This window comes from Barbatula barbatula (genome assembly GCF_947034865.1).
Source record: "Barbatula barbatula genome assembly, chromosome: 11".
In the NCBI taxonomy this organism is placed as follows: Eukaryota; Metazoa; Chordata; class Actinopteri; order Cypriniformes; family Nemacheilidae; genus Barbatula; species Barbatula barbatula.
This window is the reverse complement of record NC_136774.1, coordinates 421,629-439,780: the sequence shown is the minus strand read 5'-3', so window position 1 is coordinate 439,780 and position 18,152 is coordinate 421,629. Positions and strand designations below refer to the sequence as shown.

Genomic DNA, 18,152 nt, shown 5'->3' with positions numbered 1-18,152 from the left:
TTCAGTTGATCATTCTCGATCTCGGTCTGCTTCAGTAATGAAGATGTCCATCATGTGCTTGTGCAGGTATCCAGTGATCGTGTCCATCGAGAATCACTGCAGTGTTCCTCAGCAGAAGAAGATGGCTCAGTATCTGACTGAAGTGTTAGGAGATAAACTGGACGTCTCGTCCATCTCTACGGACCCGTCCAGACTCCTGCCGTCACCTGAAGAGCTGAAGGGAAAAATACTCATCAAGGTGACCGTCATATTCACATCAACACCACTGGATCTCTCCCACATGTCATGGTGTGGTTCAGCTTGTGTTTGAGTAAAGCATTCATTTACACATAAATGCAAAGAATAACAAACGAAAAGGAAGAAATACACTTTCAAGTTGTCAAGTTGAAAACAGGTCAAGTAAAGAACAGAAATGCATATATTTGCATTCATTTAATAATAAGTGTTAGAGGATTTCAAGCGTGTATTTTCCCATTCCAGATGGTCTGAAAGCAGTGTTTGAATGTGTTTTTCAATGTGTTAGTGTCAGAAATCGTGCTGTGAATGGGCCACAGGCCAGTTGTTGCTATAACTGGAAGAGTGAATCCTGAACTGAAATGTGGGCCAGTCCATCATATTGACAAATTACTGGCCACACATCACAGACAGCAACTACCAGTGAATCTGGGACAGAGATACTTACAGACAGCTCAGCACGCCATAAAACACACATCATGGATCTTTATAATGAAATATTGACACATTAAATATGTCACTTTAATGGAAGATAAATGGTGTTTAATATCATCTTTTACAGTCTGCTCTGTCAAAGCATCAGGGTCAGCGCTGTATGAATTATCATATATTCCATTCATCTGCCTGTCATAGGGTAAGAAACTGCCTCCGAATATAGATGAGAATGCAGAAGAGGGGGACGTGTCTGATGAGGACAGTGCTGATGAGATGGAGGACGACTGTAAACTCATGAATGGAGATGTAAGTCATGAGAGTGATAACGTTCAACTTCGTGAGATCAAACTGGACACTATTCACTGCAAACATCTCATTGTGACAGTCACAACATTACATTAATACCATTCTTATTTGACTCAGTGGTTGGGGTCCTTGAACTTGGACTCGAGTCCGGTCTGGATTTTTAATGAACTCGGACTTTGATGAATTTGTACTCTGACCTTTTTGACTCTGAACTTTTCAGAAGACAGTCGAGTCCAGACAGCGAATGAGTAAAAACTAAATGACTTCAGTTATTTACCTTGTATTGACGCAGTATTGAGCATAGGTAATCGCTGACATTTATGTTAAATGCATGTGCGTTTCAATCAGAGGTGTGTGGCATCAGGTCGGCATGCACAGATTTATTTCCCCTCATAACCATCAAAGTCAAGACGGGGTGAAATAAGAGATTCACTGCGTCGTGGAGACAGCTTGCAAAAGTAAGAGCACAGAACGCGGATGTGACGGCTTTAAAGGGAGCGCTAGCCTACTGACAACTTGAGTCTTTTTCTGCTACTTAGATCAGAGTCCTGATTTATTGTTGGAGTTTAAAAGCTGAGAATGTATTGACCATCAAAAGATCTTCAGCACATTGTTAGGATCCTTTTCACTGTAAAAAAAAGTCAGTAGCAATAATGCAATTTCAAAACATATAAACTTCCGGGTTCGACTCAGACTTGAACTTAAGGCCATCTCGGCCCCCTTTGGACTTGAACTTGGACTCAACACTAGATATACTGTAGGTCAAATACAACCATAATAACTCTAAATATCATTTTTTATGGTGAAATTTGACACAAACGTGTTTTTGATTTCCCTCTGCTGATGATATATTCTCTATAGTCTCTCTATGCACTGAAAGAGACTCATATATTTTAAATGAAGGCTCTTCTCTCCTAAGTGCTCAAAGTAAAAATAAAAGATGTTGACATTTGTCCTGGATTTTTCTGTGTGTGAAATCAGGTCAAGGGCTTCAAACCTGAAGTGACCCAGATATTTTGATGAATGGTTTGGACCTTCACGTCCTCTGTAGAAAACTCATTTCAAGAAGTCTTGAGTTTTCTCTCTCTCTCTCTCTCTCTCTCTCTCTCTCTCTCTCTCTATGTCCAGACGTCTATGAACCGGAAGCAGGCTGAGAACGTTGCCAAGAAGAAATTAGATAACCTAATGAAGGAGTCGAAGATCCGAGACCGAGAGGACCCAGACAGCTTCACCATCACAACCCTGCCGCCCTCGGCCAAACCTCATGAGAAATCTGCTGTGAAGGTACAAATCACTCTCTTCTGCTTCTCATCATTTGTTTACATTCATTTATGATCGCTACTGAAAAAAACTCATTGGCTGGTTTAAGCTGGTTTTAGGGTAAACTGGTGAAGCAGACTGGTTTATGTTACAGAGAGACAGAGAGATTGTCCTTCGTGTATAATGCAGTTCAGTTCTTTGAAATCGCTTTTCTTGAGCTTTTCTCTGAGCTTTTTGTCGTTGCTCAGTGTGAAAACGTGTGTCTGTATGTAAATGATGTTGTGAGTGTGTGTCTCTTTCATTTTCTGTACATGTTGGTTTTTGCTGCCACCTAGTGACGGTGTGTTCGTGTGTTCAGGGTAAAGGAGACGAGGGCACTGACACTGGAGACGAAGCAAACGCTGGCAGCAATAAGCGTCTGGCCAGATCATTCATGGGCAGTTTCTCCAAACGCAAGGTTATTCCTGAAGGATTTCACCTGTTTCTTATTCTCATCATAATCCCTCTGCGATGTTTGTGTTATCACTGCAGTTTTACACAGGTCCATTATTCGTTCGTCTTTTCATCTGCAGAAAAAGACACGTAAAGTGAGGAAATCATCCAGTTGTGAGGACACAGACACAGATCAGGAGAGCTCGAGTGGAGCGTCTAAAGCGGCCGTACATCACAGCAGGTACACAGCTCGACTCATTCATCGTGTCAAACTGTCTCTTTACATCTAAAGCTGTCGTGCGTGTCAACAGAAATAAGAAAACCATGAAGCTGTCGCGAGCGCTCTCTGATCTGGTCTACACCAAATCTGTGGGCATGCCTGACTTTGAGACACAAGGTGAGAGGAGAACTGGAATAATAAAAGGCCTGTGTAGAAACCTATGAGTTGAAGGTTTGGTCATGATGAGTGTGCTTGCGTGTGTGTTTGGGATGGCGCGGTCGCAGGCAGCTGCAGTTTTCAGGTGTCGTCTATGAGCGAGACCAAAGCCCATCAGCTGATGCAGCAGAAACCTGCGGCGTTCATACGATTCAACCAGCGTCAGCTGAGTCGCATCTACCCGTCGCCTTACCGCGTGGACTCCAGCAACTTCAACCCTCAGTCCTTCTGGAACGCTGGCTGCCATCTGGGTACACACAAACATTTACTGTCGAGAACAAACCGTATGTGTGAAACATGCTGCCAACCTTCTGCTTTTTTAATATCAACACGTTACAGAAATACAAATAATAATCCGTAACAAACCTGTGACATGTTTCATACTGTGGCGGGCAGGACAAACATGTACACAGGCTAGGAACCACTTATTTGTTATGATGCTGTTGATGTCAAACGAACCGATGATTGAATTTATGTTTATTTATTTTTGTATATATATGAAGTTGCTTTGAACTACCAATCAGAGGGCAGAGTTCTGCAGCTCAACAGAGCAAAGTTTCACTGTAACGGCAACTGTGGCTACATTCAGAAACCCTCCTGCATGTGTGAAGGTCTGCACATCACACCATTACTCTTATACAGATGCACGTGCTGGCATTCAGAGATATGAGTCCTTCTCTTCTTCTGACAGGTTCATTCAATCCATTGGCTGAGGATCCTTTACCAGGCCGTCTGAAGAAACAACTGGTTCTTAAGATCATCAGTGGCCAACAGTTACCCAAACCTAAAGACTCCATGCTGGGCGATCGAGGAGAGGTGATCTACATATGCAAATCAATGATCTTACAACACACACAATTCAGTTCATTCAACAAATTTATTCAATTCCAAAGATTCTTGAGGGATGTTGTAATTTGAATATTTTGGACGTCGTTGGAAGTGTTTTGAAGCTTTTTCGTCATGTCTTCTGTAGATCATTGATCCGTTTGTGGAAGTGGAGATCATTGGACTTCCGGTGGACTGCTGTAAGGAACAAACCCGAGTGGTTGATGACAACGGTAAGAGAGACACAATAGGTATTATATATTATAGAATAGAAATAGACTGATATGATAGATGCAATTTGAAATCATGTAGACCAACACACTACATAGACTAAAGCATCTAACTTTAAGTCATTTAGTCACTGCAGTGGGAAGGTCAAGCAGATAATACTTGAATCCTAAATCTCTCATTCATTCTATTATTTCTTCATAAATGTACCGCTCTGTAATGAAACACCCTGTCTGTCTCTCTCTGTCTCTCAGGTTTTAACCCCATGTGGGAGGAGACACTTGTCTTTACTCTACACATGCCCGAGATTGCCCTTATACGCTTTCTGGTTTGGGATCATGACCCAATTGGTCAGGATTATATTGGCCAGAGGACCATCGCTTTTAACAGCATGCTTCCTGGTACCATCTGTCATGATTTACACTCTCCTCTATAGTAGAAACATTAATTTGTGCTATAACATAGTTTTGATTTAGCCTATACATGCACAATTTCACTTTTTCATGTTTGTGTTTCAGGTTACCGGCATGTGTATTTGCAAGGCATGGAGGAGGCATCCATCTTTGTTCATGTTGCAGTCAATGACATCACTAGTAAGGTGGGCACCTCCTGTAGCTACATGAAAATATAGTTTGCTGGTAACATGTCAGAGAGAGCACTACATTTTTTATTTTAACTTTTTGCATGATTTGTTATTGTAGTTACTGCAAAACTACAGGTAAACAGGCACTAGTTCTTTATGCTTAATGCTTTATAGTCTTCACAAAGTCAGTCTTAGCTTCACAGTATATGTGACATCTCTTACGTTCATCCGTAAATTGAAAGAAGACTTAATGTGCGGCGCATTGCTATTATGCATTGTAATCAATAGCAATACTAGACAGCACAATACAAGAAATTGTTTTTAATTCCCACAGTAAATAGCTGAAGGGTGTCATACACAATATGCATCCAAAACAACTGAAGCAATCTTTAATATCACTGGGATTTAAACACACAGTATTTCTTCATATGGCACTGTATATTCTGTGCATGACTCTTTCCTTTAATAGAGTACAAAAAAATGGGTCAAACTAAACAATAAGAGAGCTCCATAAATGAACACACACCGATTTAAAGACTTCGTGTTAGATCACATTCACAGATGAATGCACAGCACGTGTACGTCTTTTGGATAGAAGTGTCATTGCAGTTTGTCCCCTATTGATAGAAAGTTGCATCTGATGTTAGAAACATGCTTACGTGCTCTTTTCCATAATTTGTCTCCTAAACATTCAGTGTCCAGAACAGATGTTATTTGTGTAGTTTGTCTGTTTTTTCGCTCTTTTACTCTTTCTCTGGCTTCTCTCTTTCTCTCTCTTATGTTTGTGATTACAGTGCATCCATCTTAGTCCAAAAGCTGTCTATAGAGGCAGGAAAATATTAGGATCCTCGTTCAAAACCCAGGTGTAGTGAGACCCAATCAGCACCCTGCATGCCCCTCAAAGCCTCCCCTTCCCCCAGTGAGCGGTTAAACCCGGATTCATTTGCTAGCATTCACCATGCCAACTCATGCTGAATGAGTTGCGGCATAATTGTGACCACCTTCCTCCACTGCATTCTCATTGACCCCAAAACAGCAGGAGACACGCCTTACTTCTATTTCACTGAACTCAGGGCATTTCAGGCCCATGATGAGTCTCGGGTGCCCCGTTCACACTCACTCTTGGTTTGTGGAGTCTGTTTTCTTCTGTTTAATCTTCATCCATGACTGTGAGGGGCTGCTGGCAGATCTTAGCAGGTCATTTTTACACATGTATCTTTGGAGCTAAAGGTAAATATCCTGAATATATCAAAGAGCTTGAATCTGCTTTGAGCTCGAGTACGGGCATTAGAATTACAGACATTACAGCATGTGATCATTGTCATTCAGCGGTGAGCAGATCAGAGAGGTCAAAGCAGTTCATAGTCAACATGGCATGAAGGGCAAAATGACTTTGGGTGTTGAGGTCTGAACTGATAACCCAGTGTCATTTTACCCTGAAAGATGTCCTGCTTCCTTTTGCTTCACATTTATTCACAATCCTGTCATACGTTCTTTCTAAAGCTTGGTGTTGGTCACCCACACGTGTCTGTCCAACCTATGTTGGACATACATGTAATATCAGCTCAGAGTTCTTGCATGATGTTTCATAAACTGTCCAGATGTGGATGAGCACTGCTGAGCAGATAATCGTATTGCTGCTATAAAGCATTTCTCAATGGTAGCAGGTGTGCGAACACCTGTGTCTTTTTGGGTCTGTACAGTCCGTTGAAAAGACAGCATAAACCCAGCCCAACGTGAAGCGCTGGTCATGATAAGAGGGTTCTGGACACTCGGCTGGTTCAACCCGCAAAACAAGATGAACAACAGGTTGGCCGAGCCAGCAACTGCTGTAGACTGGTTTATATAGTTAGGTTAATAAAGATAACTATTCTAATAGGTTTAGAATAGTTTACGGAAGAATGCTACGTGGGTTCCTGTTATCAGTTACAGTCTGATACATATTAACGTTACATGCCAGTTTGGGTGATTCTCTATGTATCTTACCGTTTCAGGTTCGAGCAGTCAGTGGTATAAAAGGACTGTTTCACAGAAATCCAAAGCAGGCCTCGCTCGACAGCCATGCTGCTGCTCAGCTCAGTCGTAAGCCCACCTTCGGTGCTCACCTGCTGCGCCGCACTGCCAGTGCACCCACCAAGGGCCAAGCCAAAGTCAAGAAGGGCTTTCCTGAGATCTCCATTGACACTAAAGACTGCAGCTCAGAGGGCGCCAGTGAGGAGCGGGAATCGGAAGAAGGCCCAGTAGTCCACCACAACGGAGACACGGCGTCTGCAAAATCATGGGGTCATGGCACCAACGGGCAGCTTCACCCTGAAGATAGTAAAGGTAAGAGCGCTTTCGTTTATCCCGTGCCTCGTGCCAAACCTTACCGAGAAAGGGGGACCATGAGTGAACCTCTGAAGAGAGCCAACAGGTTGCATCTCCAGGATCCGCTGGACGAGAAGCCAGGTGTGTTCGCTCGCGTAGCGATCAACAGCTCGGGCCGGATTGGGATGACTTCCAATTGCATAAAGTGTGTAATTGGCACCAAAGAGAGTCCCGTCTTTGAGAGGAAGGTTACGAGCACTGCTTCTCCCAGATCTGAAAGGACTTTGCGACAGGTTCAGCCAGAGCCCAATCCTGAACCGAAAGTCTTAGCCCAGACAGACACTAAGCACAAGCCAGATACTTGGGGTCAAATCAAACCCGTCCCGTTACCCAGAACGAGGACAAAGGTCGGGCAAACATTGGGTTCTCCATCTTTCCATCCGATTGACGTCCCCTCTGTGAGAAATGCCCCCTCGTGTAGCATTCCACGCCAAGTCCTCCGGTCGCCGTCTGGTCCTCCTCCTCTAATCCCCAACAGCAAAACCAGTCTCTGTCATCAATGCCCCGCCTCACCCTACTATGGTAGCAACTGTAATGTTTCTGTAAATGACGTCATGAGCCTGTCTGACAGTGATTCGAGCAGCTGTGACAGTTTGACCAGTCTTGATCTGCCTGCTATGTTCCCACCGCGGGGTTTGGAGAACCGAAGGCGGGCCGCGGGGACACTGCAGCGGGAGATGAATGCCCTCTTTGCCCAGAGAATGGATGAGATCCGCAGTAAATCCCCCTTGTTTTTCACCGGTGAGGTAAAGTTTGTAGCTCGATCTCAGTTTCCGAGTGTCCCCGTAGGGTAGAGATCAATAGGTTGTGATGGAACCCAATAAATCCCTTTTCTGATCTGAAATGTCAGTGGTGACATCTTAGTCCCTGTGACCCAAACTCAATACTCTTCAAGTCATGACAGTCAGCTGAAACACTGAAAGCATCAATCCATATTTCACTGTAAAGGAATTAAAACAAATTTAAAACAAGAAACTACAGCTCATACATTACAGTCTTCAAAAACAAATGAGCATTACATTGATCCTCAGATAGCTGATAGTGACAAACATTCAATCATTCAATCGAAGAGAAAAATAGGCATTTGCTGCACTTCTGTGAAAAACACACCAGTCTTCACATTAACTGTTAATATCATTAGCTGTGAAATCATGTGAATGTTTGCTTGTACATGTTTAGAATTTAGATAGTGAGTGGTTCTAGTACTCATGTGATGGTCACAAGACTCCGTTATGTAAGAATTTTTTTTTGTCCCACACATTTGAGCTTCAGCACAAAAGCAGATGTTTAGCTTCACCTCTGGGACAGGTCAAGACATCCCCATTGGCCATGTTCTTGTATTTTAATGTGCAAGTGGGCTGTTGTACGTATGCAGCTGTGCACTAGTTTCCCTGAAGGTACCGTGTAATCTGAGCACTCTGACAGTGGGTTAGAGGAAGACATCGTCTTTACTTCCATATCTGTATGACATGAGACGGATTCAATGAAAGTTGAGTTAATAATGATGGGATGTTCTTCTTCAAGATGTTTTTATGTAAATGAATTATGCTGTTCCTATAGATTCTAGAAGCATACTAGATGTCTTTACTTCTGTTTCTCTTGTAAAATGTCTGTTTGTTTGTTCTTTCCTGCATGCTTTCTGTGTTTAGTGCAGAACTGAAGGGTTGACCCATGACCAGGTAAACCGACTGTCTTTCTATAAAACGCATGATTTTAACATATAGACGGCGGGCATGTGTGTTGTGTTGAAGAATGCAGTGATCGCCTGATGCTCTATGCTCACATTGGCCCTCATTTATTAAATTCAATTTTATTTATATAGCGCTTTTCACAATTTGCATTGTTCCAAAGCAGCTTTACAGGAAAAACGAAAAACCCAAGAAAGGGTAAAACACACTACATGGTGTGTTATATCATAAATCCAATTATTCTTGTAAATAATATCTAATGTCAGCATCTCCTGGTGGTTTATTTAGCATATTTGCATTAAGTGAATGCTTGGCTGAAAAGATGTGTCTTTAATCTAGATTTAAATTGGGCGAGTGTATTTGATCCTGGAATAATATCAGGAAGGTTATTCCAGAGTTTAGGTGCTACGTATGAGAAAGCTCGACCCCCTTTGGTGGATTTAGTTATTCTAGGTATTATCAAAAGTCCTGAGTTTTGAGATCTTAGAGAGCGTGATGGGTTGTAGTGTGATAGAAGCTCTGTTAGGTAGGTAGGGGCTAAACCCTTTAAGGCTTTATAAGTGATTAAAAGAACTTTAAAGTCAATACGATACTTAATGTGTATCCAGTGAAGGGTTGATAACATTGGGGTTATGTGATGGTATTTTCTGAACTAACTGTAGTTTGTTTATTGATGATGAAGGACAAACACTAAGTAGCACATTACAGTAGTCAAGTCTTGAGGTCATAAATGCATGAATAAGCTTCTCCGCGTCAGCAACACACAGAATATTTCGTAACTTGGCAACATTTCTTAGGTGGAAAAAGGCTGTTTTTGTGACATTTGATGTGATTTCGAAATGACAGGTTGCTGTCTAATATAACGCCTAGATCTTTTACTGTATTTGTTGGAGTAACAGTACATCCTTCAACTTTCAGTTTATAATCAGAAATATTTGGTTTGCGTGTCTTTGGTCCGTTAAGTAATATTTCTGTTTTATTAGAATTTAAAAGAAGGAAATTACAGGTCATCCAATGTTGTATATCTTCAATGCACTCTGGCAATTTGGATAGCTGGGAGGAATCATCTGGTCTTGATGAGATATATAGCTGAGTATCATCTGCATAGCAATGGAAGCTAATTCCATGTTTTTTAATAATGTTTCCGAGGGGAAGCATGTATATGGAGAACAGCACGGGTCCCAGAACCGATCCCTGAGGTAATCCATAATTTACTTGCGTTAGATTTGATGATTCCCCATTTAAATGGACAAATTGATGTCTGTCTGACAAGTAAGATCTAAACCACTGTAGTGCCTGTCCCTCAATACCGGTATAATTGTGTAAGCGATCTAGAAGTATGTTATGGTCTACGGTATCGAACGCAGCACTAAGGTCAAGCAGGACCAGGAGTGAGATGTTACCTTTATCTGATGCTATAAGCAGGTCGTTTGTAATTTTAACGAGCGCAGTCTCAGTGCTATGATGCGGTCTGAAGCCTGACTGAAATTTTTCGTGCATGTTGTTATTTTGTAAGAAAGAGCACAACTGAGTGCACACTACTTTTCTAGTATTTTAGACAGGTATGGGAGATTTGAAATCGGTCTATAGTTTCCAAGTTCATTTGGATCTAAGTTTGGTTTCTTGATTAGAGGCTTAATGACGGCCATCTTAAAGGGTCCTGGGACATGGCCTAGATTAATTGACGAGTTGATAATGTTATAAATGGGCTCAATTGCAACAGGTAGTAACTCTTTTAATAATTTAGTTGGTATGGGCTCTAATAAGCAAGTTGTAGGTTTAGAAGTTGCGATAAGTTGAATTAAGACTTCCTGTTTTATAGGTGAAAAACACTGGAGCCTTTGTTTTGGAGCGATGGTTGGTGCTAATTCATAGGACAGATTTGGAGGTTGAATTTTTACAATTTTGTCACGAATGTTTTCGATTTTCTCTGTAAAAAATATCATGAATTCATTGCTACCGAGGTGCGGCGAAATAGCCAGGTCAGGTGGAGTCTGTTTATTTGTTAATTTAGCGACTGTGCTAAATAGAAACCTTGGATTGTTTTTGTTGGTTTTTATGAGGTTACGAAGGTGCTCAGCCTTTGCTGCTTTTAGTGCCTTTTTATAACAATTTGCACTCTCTTTCCACGCCATTTTAAAGACTTCTAATTGCGATTTTATCCATTTGCGCTCTAGTTTGCGAGTTTCTCTGTTAAGGGCGCGAGTGGTGCTATTGTACCATGGTGCAATATTTTTCTCATTAATCTTTTTTGACTTTCGAAGGTGCAACAGCTTCTAATGTATTAGAGAAATACATTAGAAGCTGTTCAAATGATCTACGACCGAAAACTGTGTCTACACTCGTTTCAACGCAAAACTTGGCATTGATCAATATGGATGTGAGCGGTTGCTACGATCAAATCTCACGACAGGTCTCAGCTCGTGTACGCAAGTTTTGAGATAAGATCAACGCTTTACCCTTTTGATAACTGAAAAGGAATAATGACAAATAGAAATATTAACATATATGAATATATTTTGTTTAGTATAACAAATGTAAAAATAGATTCCAAAGCGATTTCTTATTCTCATTACATTTATAAAGTATTTTCTTTTATAGCCTCATTATATTAACATTTAATTGTTTGAATCAACAGATCTGAAAGAGGAAAAACAATTATTAATAAATGAAGCAAACAGAAGACAGCGTGTGCTTGATTTAAGCAGCCTGAAATGCAAGATTAGCAGCATATGATTTTAAACTCTTATCCTCTTTAGAAACATATCTGACAAATTATTTTCATTTAAAATCATTTACATATAAACATTATACTATAATTGCACTCCAAAAATGAACAGTAATTTATTTCTACATTCATTTTTACATTAACACATTAATGTAGGCTAACTCAAACAAAGCTCTTCAAGACTGAAGTCAGATTATAATTTAGTTTAAATGCACAATACAGCCAAAGTCATTTTAAACAACAATACTTTTAGTGTAATCGTGAAAGAAAAATTATTTGCAGTGATATTTATAAAACGTATAACAAAAACAAACCTGAGCTGGAGTTCGTTGATTTTTACGCTCGGATGTACGCTGGTTTCTAAATTCGCTTTATAAATGAGGGCCATTGTGTTTTTGACAACATGTTGATCATTTATATATATATATATATATCAGTTTTCATGTGCTTTTTTATCACTTGAATATTTTATACACATTTTTTTACTGGTATTGTTTGTGTATTTCTTGTGTTAATATTGTTTTTTATTTTAATATTAACATGAAACCATTTGTTCATCCGTTTAGACAAAGCATGTTATAGATTTATTCAAACGTGCTTCGTTTTCTCTCCAGTCTTTCTCCAATCGTTTTAGGGCTGCACAATATTTGGTACAACATTAATTGAATTGTTTCCCTTGCATTACAACTTTGTTTTGCCTGGTTGAATCCTGCAGGTCAATTTCAGTGTGAACTAATGTAGACACCTCATGTATTCATTGTGTGAATGCTCTGCCGGTACTTGTGCAGCCCCAAGTGTTGTTCTATGGCTGACTTTACATCCCTGTTGAATTTTTTCTCTTGATGTGCCCACAGAACATTTTGAAGCACAGAGTGTGACTCCCTTTCTGAAGGCCTCATGTCTGGAATCCATTACTGAGGAACTTCAGGAGAATAACATTCCTATGGATAACTCACCACATCACACCAGTCACTCAATTGCATCTCCTCCACCATCCACAGCAATAACACCTTCTTCCAATTACAAAATCCCTGTGAAAAACAATGAGGCTATTCTGAAGCCGCCTGTGCTAACCCTGTCTGACACTTCATTTAACGTCAATGCTGAAGATTCGGGGAAAAGCCACATCAACTCTTCAATTTCCACAAATTACCTTGACATCGGATGCGATACGCCCCCTTTGCCCGAGCATGCAAATGCTGAGGTCGTGCAACATGCGGCTGAAATAAACACAAGACAGACTCTAGAGATAAACAGCGTGAAGGAGACGGTTTGCAGCGTTTCAACTTCTGAATGGGTTCAGACATTGAAGGCTAAGTTTGACAGAGACCTGGGACGAAACGTGAAAGCAGGACCGAGACCTCCGGTCAGGAGGACCAGAAGTGAAGGACAAGTCAAAGCCTTGAATAAAGCCAACAGCCCGTCAGCCGTCCCCGAGGTCGTCACTGACGCAACTCTGAACGACAGACTCTGGAGCATACTGGACCCCAGCAGTCACCGGGACAGCGTGTCATCGTCTTCCAGCATTTCCTCCAATGACACTGTGATTGATTTGTCCCTGCCCAACCTTTCGAGAAAGAGCCTTACCTGCCTTACGGCCGCTCGGGACTGCTCAGACAATAAGGCATCCATGGCCAACTGGAGCATCCAGCCTCGCTTGTCTGCCGTCGTCAGTAAAAGCAAGTCCAACCCCAACCTGCGGGATGGAGAAATGTGCGCGCCAGAGGACGAATTACAACCCAGGCCCCTGGTGACAGAGAAAGACGCCAGCCGGCTCATGCAGAGACGCCACACGTGGAGCAGGCTGTACATGGAGGGCTTAAAGCAGTCATCCGCCCTCGCCTCCGCTGGCTCCAAGAGGACGACGGCCCCCTTAGCGAAAGACACGGGCAGCAGCTCCAAATCCAAAAGCCTGGGAGATCTCACCTCAGACGATATTATCTGTAACTTTGAAAGCAAGTATCGCAGCATTAGCCGCAGTTTTATCGTGAGGTCGAGCCGCCAGCGGGGTAAATCCCAGAGACACGCACAGCAGAACGATCTGACGGAGCAGCTCAAGAGACTCACTGACGTGGAGCCCCTCACCAGCAAAGACTTTCAAAGCAAGAGCGATGCAGAAGAGGTGCAGGATGAAGAGGAGTTGCCATCTCTGCGCAGGAGCTCCTCGCGGAGCCAGAGCCGGGTGAGGTACATCGCCAACCGAGCCAGGCAAGCCCAGGAGAGGCAGCGGTTGCAAAGTTTGATAAGTGGGACCGGAAGCCCGATCGAAGAGCGAGGCAATCCCGAGGGAGCCTGTAGCGTACCCCACAGTCCCTGTGCCAGCCTGGACCTGCTGAGCCAGCTTCCACCAGGACCGCCCCAACGAAGCCCCCCGAGCCCGGACAATGATGTGTTCTTCACGCTCAGGCTGTAGAAGAGTCATCATCCATTCATCAGAGACTTCACTGTCAAATCTACCAATATGTTGAGCCGTCAAACATTTCTTCTTCTCCACATTCTGGCCTGATGGAATAGGAAAGCACACTTTTGTTTCATATCCATTGCTTTCAGCCCTGATCAATTTAAACTTTCGATTGGATGCAACGGTTTACTTGTTTTGTAAGAAAAGGAATCATTCATGTGCATGCGTTTGTTGAATACAGCCAAAGTTGTAAAACCAGGGGAATTTAATTTAATTAATGTTTTAAAAAAACACGTTTGCACCTGATCTAGTTGTGTTTTAGGAGATTAGATCATGCCAGCAGCATCTGTGCTGCTGTAATATAAAATCTAGAGTTTTTCTTTGAATATAAGGTGCAATGACAGCAATAGACGGTTAAATATTAAGACTACTGCATTATGAATGAAATATGACTTCTTGCATTTATATATTTATTAGCCTGCAGCCAAATACAAATGCATGTTCTCTGTATTGTTTGTGCTACGAGAACAACAAGCATGGAATGTATTTGTCTGAATAATTTATTGTTTTGTTGTAGGCTCTTGTGATTGTTTCTCGTTTTCCAGAATGCTCTTCCATCTCATGTAGCTCTAGATTTATAACATACAGCATATTCTCACTTTATGTACAGTAGCTTGACAGAGGAATGTCACTTGATATTCTTATCGTTTCTTCAATGGTCCACCGTATCTTTATGTTTCAAAGGTTGTATGATTTTCAAATGTACAGTCTAGTTGTGAAGAGTTATGTAGACGTTATTCCATGTCCTTCATTACTTTTTTAAGAATGCTACTCCATTAAAGGGAAACAGTTTTTTAAGTATATTTTAACTCTATGTTCTTGGTGTTCTTTGAGTCAAGCCTCCACTTCAGGATCACACAGACACTCTCAACATCTAATGTAGTGCAAATGACATTTAAAGTGCTTCTAAATCTAACATTACACGTAGAACAGTTTGTCAATGTGATCAATGTCATTATTATAGGAAGCATATATAGTGTATATATGAACATGCAGACAGCTATAGATATATACTTAGAACTTATAGCCAATGAAATGGTTTAATGAGCGCAAGTTTTCTGTGTTGACAGGTATAACATTAAAGATTGTGTATCACAGGCGCTTTCTGCCAATCTCATATTAATCTTGAGTGCCTATACAGTAGTATTACATACGTCGTATCTTCCAAGAGTCTTTAGTTTGATCACGTTTATAAAGGAGAGATACAGCTGTACCAGTATTTCTGGAAAAACAGGAGCTGCTGGAGGCGGGACAAGTGGGGCGATTGGGGCGGAACTACAGCACAAGCACACAACACATCATCACATAAATCCTGACGTGTTTTTAGCTTTATGCACATACACGCCGATTGCCGACAACACACTCAGTTTGACTCACCGCATGCGGTTCATGTCCGGCATCTTTTAGCACCGGGACCGCTCCATCTATCAGTCTATCAAACCATCTCCAAATCCAGCGTTATATCCAGCGTTTATATGACATCCACCACTGAAATGCCCTGAACACACACACACACACACAAAACAAATCAAAATGTATTCACTAATGTATTCACTTCTATAACGCATACCTGTGCACGTTTTTCACTCCCATCTCCCACCACCTTCCTGTTGTTATTTCTCCTGTGAACCCCCAGAACGCAGTTGCAAATGGGCCGATGATGGAGACCGGAAGGTGATCCCTGGTCTCCTGGGTTTTGGTACCTAAATGTTGACAGGTAGGGTATGACGTCATAAAATCCAACCAGCTGTTGCTACACTTTTGAAGTGTTTGAAACATAAACTCGTTTTTTCGTGCACATACAGTGTGTGCAAGATAAAGGTATTTTGGTTGAAAACAATAAGACAGAAGACACTCTTAATGATGCTGTGAAGGAGTGTGAAAAGGTGGGAGTTGTCATCTTCACGTCCACTGCTGACGAATCATGTTCATGTTTTATGACCGTTATGTTAGAACGTAAGCCAACAAAGTGACTCAATCGACACAACAACAGAGTGACTACTACTACTAACATCGATCACATGAGCAACTGAACGGTACAAATCACTCTCGCGATACTTTACTGTCTGCGTGAAGTCACACACATCATTGAAACGCTGACATGACCCAATTGACAGGTGACACAATGAGGAGGTACACTGTTATAAATTGTGAATTTATGAAACACTGTAGTTTTTAAATGATTGACACACTTTTTTTGGAAAGTGACCCTTTTCGCTACCAACTATTCACAATCCAGCTTCATCTCCAGGAAAAGTAAATATATCACATCATTTTCAATCTTTCCAAATCAATCCGTCTATTAGACTTTACATTGTTCTAAAGACAAGTGTGAAAATAGAAATTGAACTCTTATCTACAGGAAATAAACAGGAAGAATTGTTGTGCGATTGACTCTACAGAACAATCAAAGTAGGAGATTTCTTTTTAAAGGACATAAAAAAAGAATGAATGGCTGCAATATGCTGAAACAAATGGAATACTGAAACGTGGATGTTTGCAAGCCATTTCATATCATACTCTGCTCAGGTAAGTTGTTTTTGTTGAACCGTACCATAATGGCGTTGCCTACTTTCTACACCTTTATATGTTGTGTAAATGTATTTCTTTTAAGATTCTAAGCAGACGTATTTCATGCAAACTTAAAGATTAACGTATTGTCAACACCGTTGAAACATTTAGAAGAAAAATGTGTGAATATTAGGAAAGGAAATTCTGTGTAATATTTCAGTGAACAAGGACACTCCTATGTAAGTCTTAAGGATGACTGTCGAGTCGAACTGATGGTACAATAAATGAGCTGTAAAGTATTTTGAGCTGAAACTTTACAGACACATTCTGTGGGATACCAGAGACTGTATTACATTGTGAAAAACAGCCACATTAGGACCCCTTTAATAGTAAACAATGAATTATGGAGATATTTCAACGCAAAGATCATACATATTGTTCTTTTAAACGATGAACCTGATGAAAGCTGACAGCTCAGTATAAATCATCATTATAATCTTACTGATGTGAATCAGTTTTCATCTCTAATGTGTCACGCACTTCCTCAATTACTGATTTTTTAACCAGATGTTTTTAAACTATAATATTTATCATACTATAATAGTTTAATGAGAGTCAAACCAATAATGACCTTTTGATGACTCATTTTCAGCGATACTTAATATCCACTTCTATCTGATATTATTGACCTTTTTGTTTCAGGAAATCTATTTGATTCATTTTCTCTTCATTATACTCATTTAAAACAATGATTAAAAATGCTCTTGACAGTAAAGTGTAAGATTGTGTGTTGATGATGGTTCAGACAGTAAGCAAAGTTTGAACATTTGAGCTGATAGAAAGACCACTGATGCTTCACCAGAACATGTTTGTGGATCTTAGCTGTAGTGAGAGAGAGAGAGACCTTTCCAACCTTTCTGTTCTCACACACAGGACTCCCGTTGAGAAAGAACGCCATGCCCTACACTTGATGCCCAATTACTTTTCAGACACAGTTATAAGAACTGTTTTATCTTCACCGTGCCTGTTTTTAACCATTAAAGGTTTCAAACATTGTTGTAACCCCGGGTTAGCACCACAACAGCACGAGTGACAAGAGAAGCCGTTGTCGCTCACTTAAAAAGAGGCTTGGCCGGGTTACCAAGACTACGGCGGCTGGTGAGAGGAGCATAGCGGCTACAAACCGCCTCAGGATTTACATGACTCTTTGAGTGACAGAGATTGTGGGCTGTTGTCTCTCAGACAAAACTTCACTTCATTAGGATTCCAGGGGCACAGCCGCTCGCTCTGGATGCGTATTTATCACGGTGGGTTGGTTTCACAGCAGCTTTTTCAAGTTCAACTTCAAACTATTTGAGCTCGTCTGTGGTGGAGTCATGCTGCAGAGCTGAAAGCCTTTAATGTGCGTGTCAGGGTCCATTCTCTGAGGTTATAAATGACCATTAGGGTGAGCCATAGAATCAGCAGCATCTGCAGAGAATCACGTCAGCGTAGATTTCACATGCCTCATATTATACGTCCAAATTTCAGTCCCCCACCCATAAATCCCGGTGGATCTCTCTTGTGGTCAGGCATGACCACCCCCTTTCTCTTGTTCTGCTCTCTGATTGGCTGCTGTCAGACTCTTGAGTCTATGTTCGGGCCTTATATAGTCCGTT

At 41.3% G+C, this 18,152-nt stretch overlaps 1 protein-coding gene across 1 annotated transcript in view; it reads left to right on the top strand.

The window, feature by feature from the left end:
- The window catches only part of plch2a (phospholipase C, eta 2a), a 64,456-nt gene extending 49,670 nt beyond the window's left edge, over positions 1-14,786 (top strand). Inside the window, exons 10-23 of the mRNA XM_079467972.1 lie at positions 67-238; positions 868-975; positions 2,104-2,259; positions 2,594-2,692; positions 2,808-2,908; positions 2,979-3,064; positions 3,172-3,354; positions 3,607-3,714; positions 3,795-3,919; positions 4,077-4,161; positions 4,411-4,557; positions 4,675-4,754; positions 6,734-7,064; positions 12,377-14,786. Of these exons, the coding sequence (XP_079324098.1) occupies positions 67-238; positions 868-975; positions 2,104-2,259; positions 2,594-2,692; positions 2,808-2,908; positions 2,979-3,064; positions 3,172-3,354; positions 3,607-3,714; positions 3,795-3,919; positions 4,077-4,161; positions 4,411-4,557; positions 4,675-4,754; positions 6,734-7,064; positions 12,377-13,935 (3,340 nt within the window). The 3' untranslated portion in view covers positions 13,936-14,786. The remainder of the gene's footprint in view (positions 1-66; positions 239-867; positions 976-2,103; positions 2,260-2,593; positions 2,693-2,807; positions 2,909-2,978; positions 3,065-3,171; positions 3,355-3,606; positions 3,715-3,794; positions 3,920-4,076; positions 4,162-4,410; positions 4,558-4,674; positions 4,755-6,733; positions 7,065-12,376) is intronic.
- Positions 14,787-18,152: the final 3,366 nt, after the last annotated feature.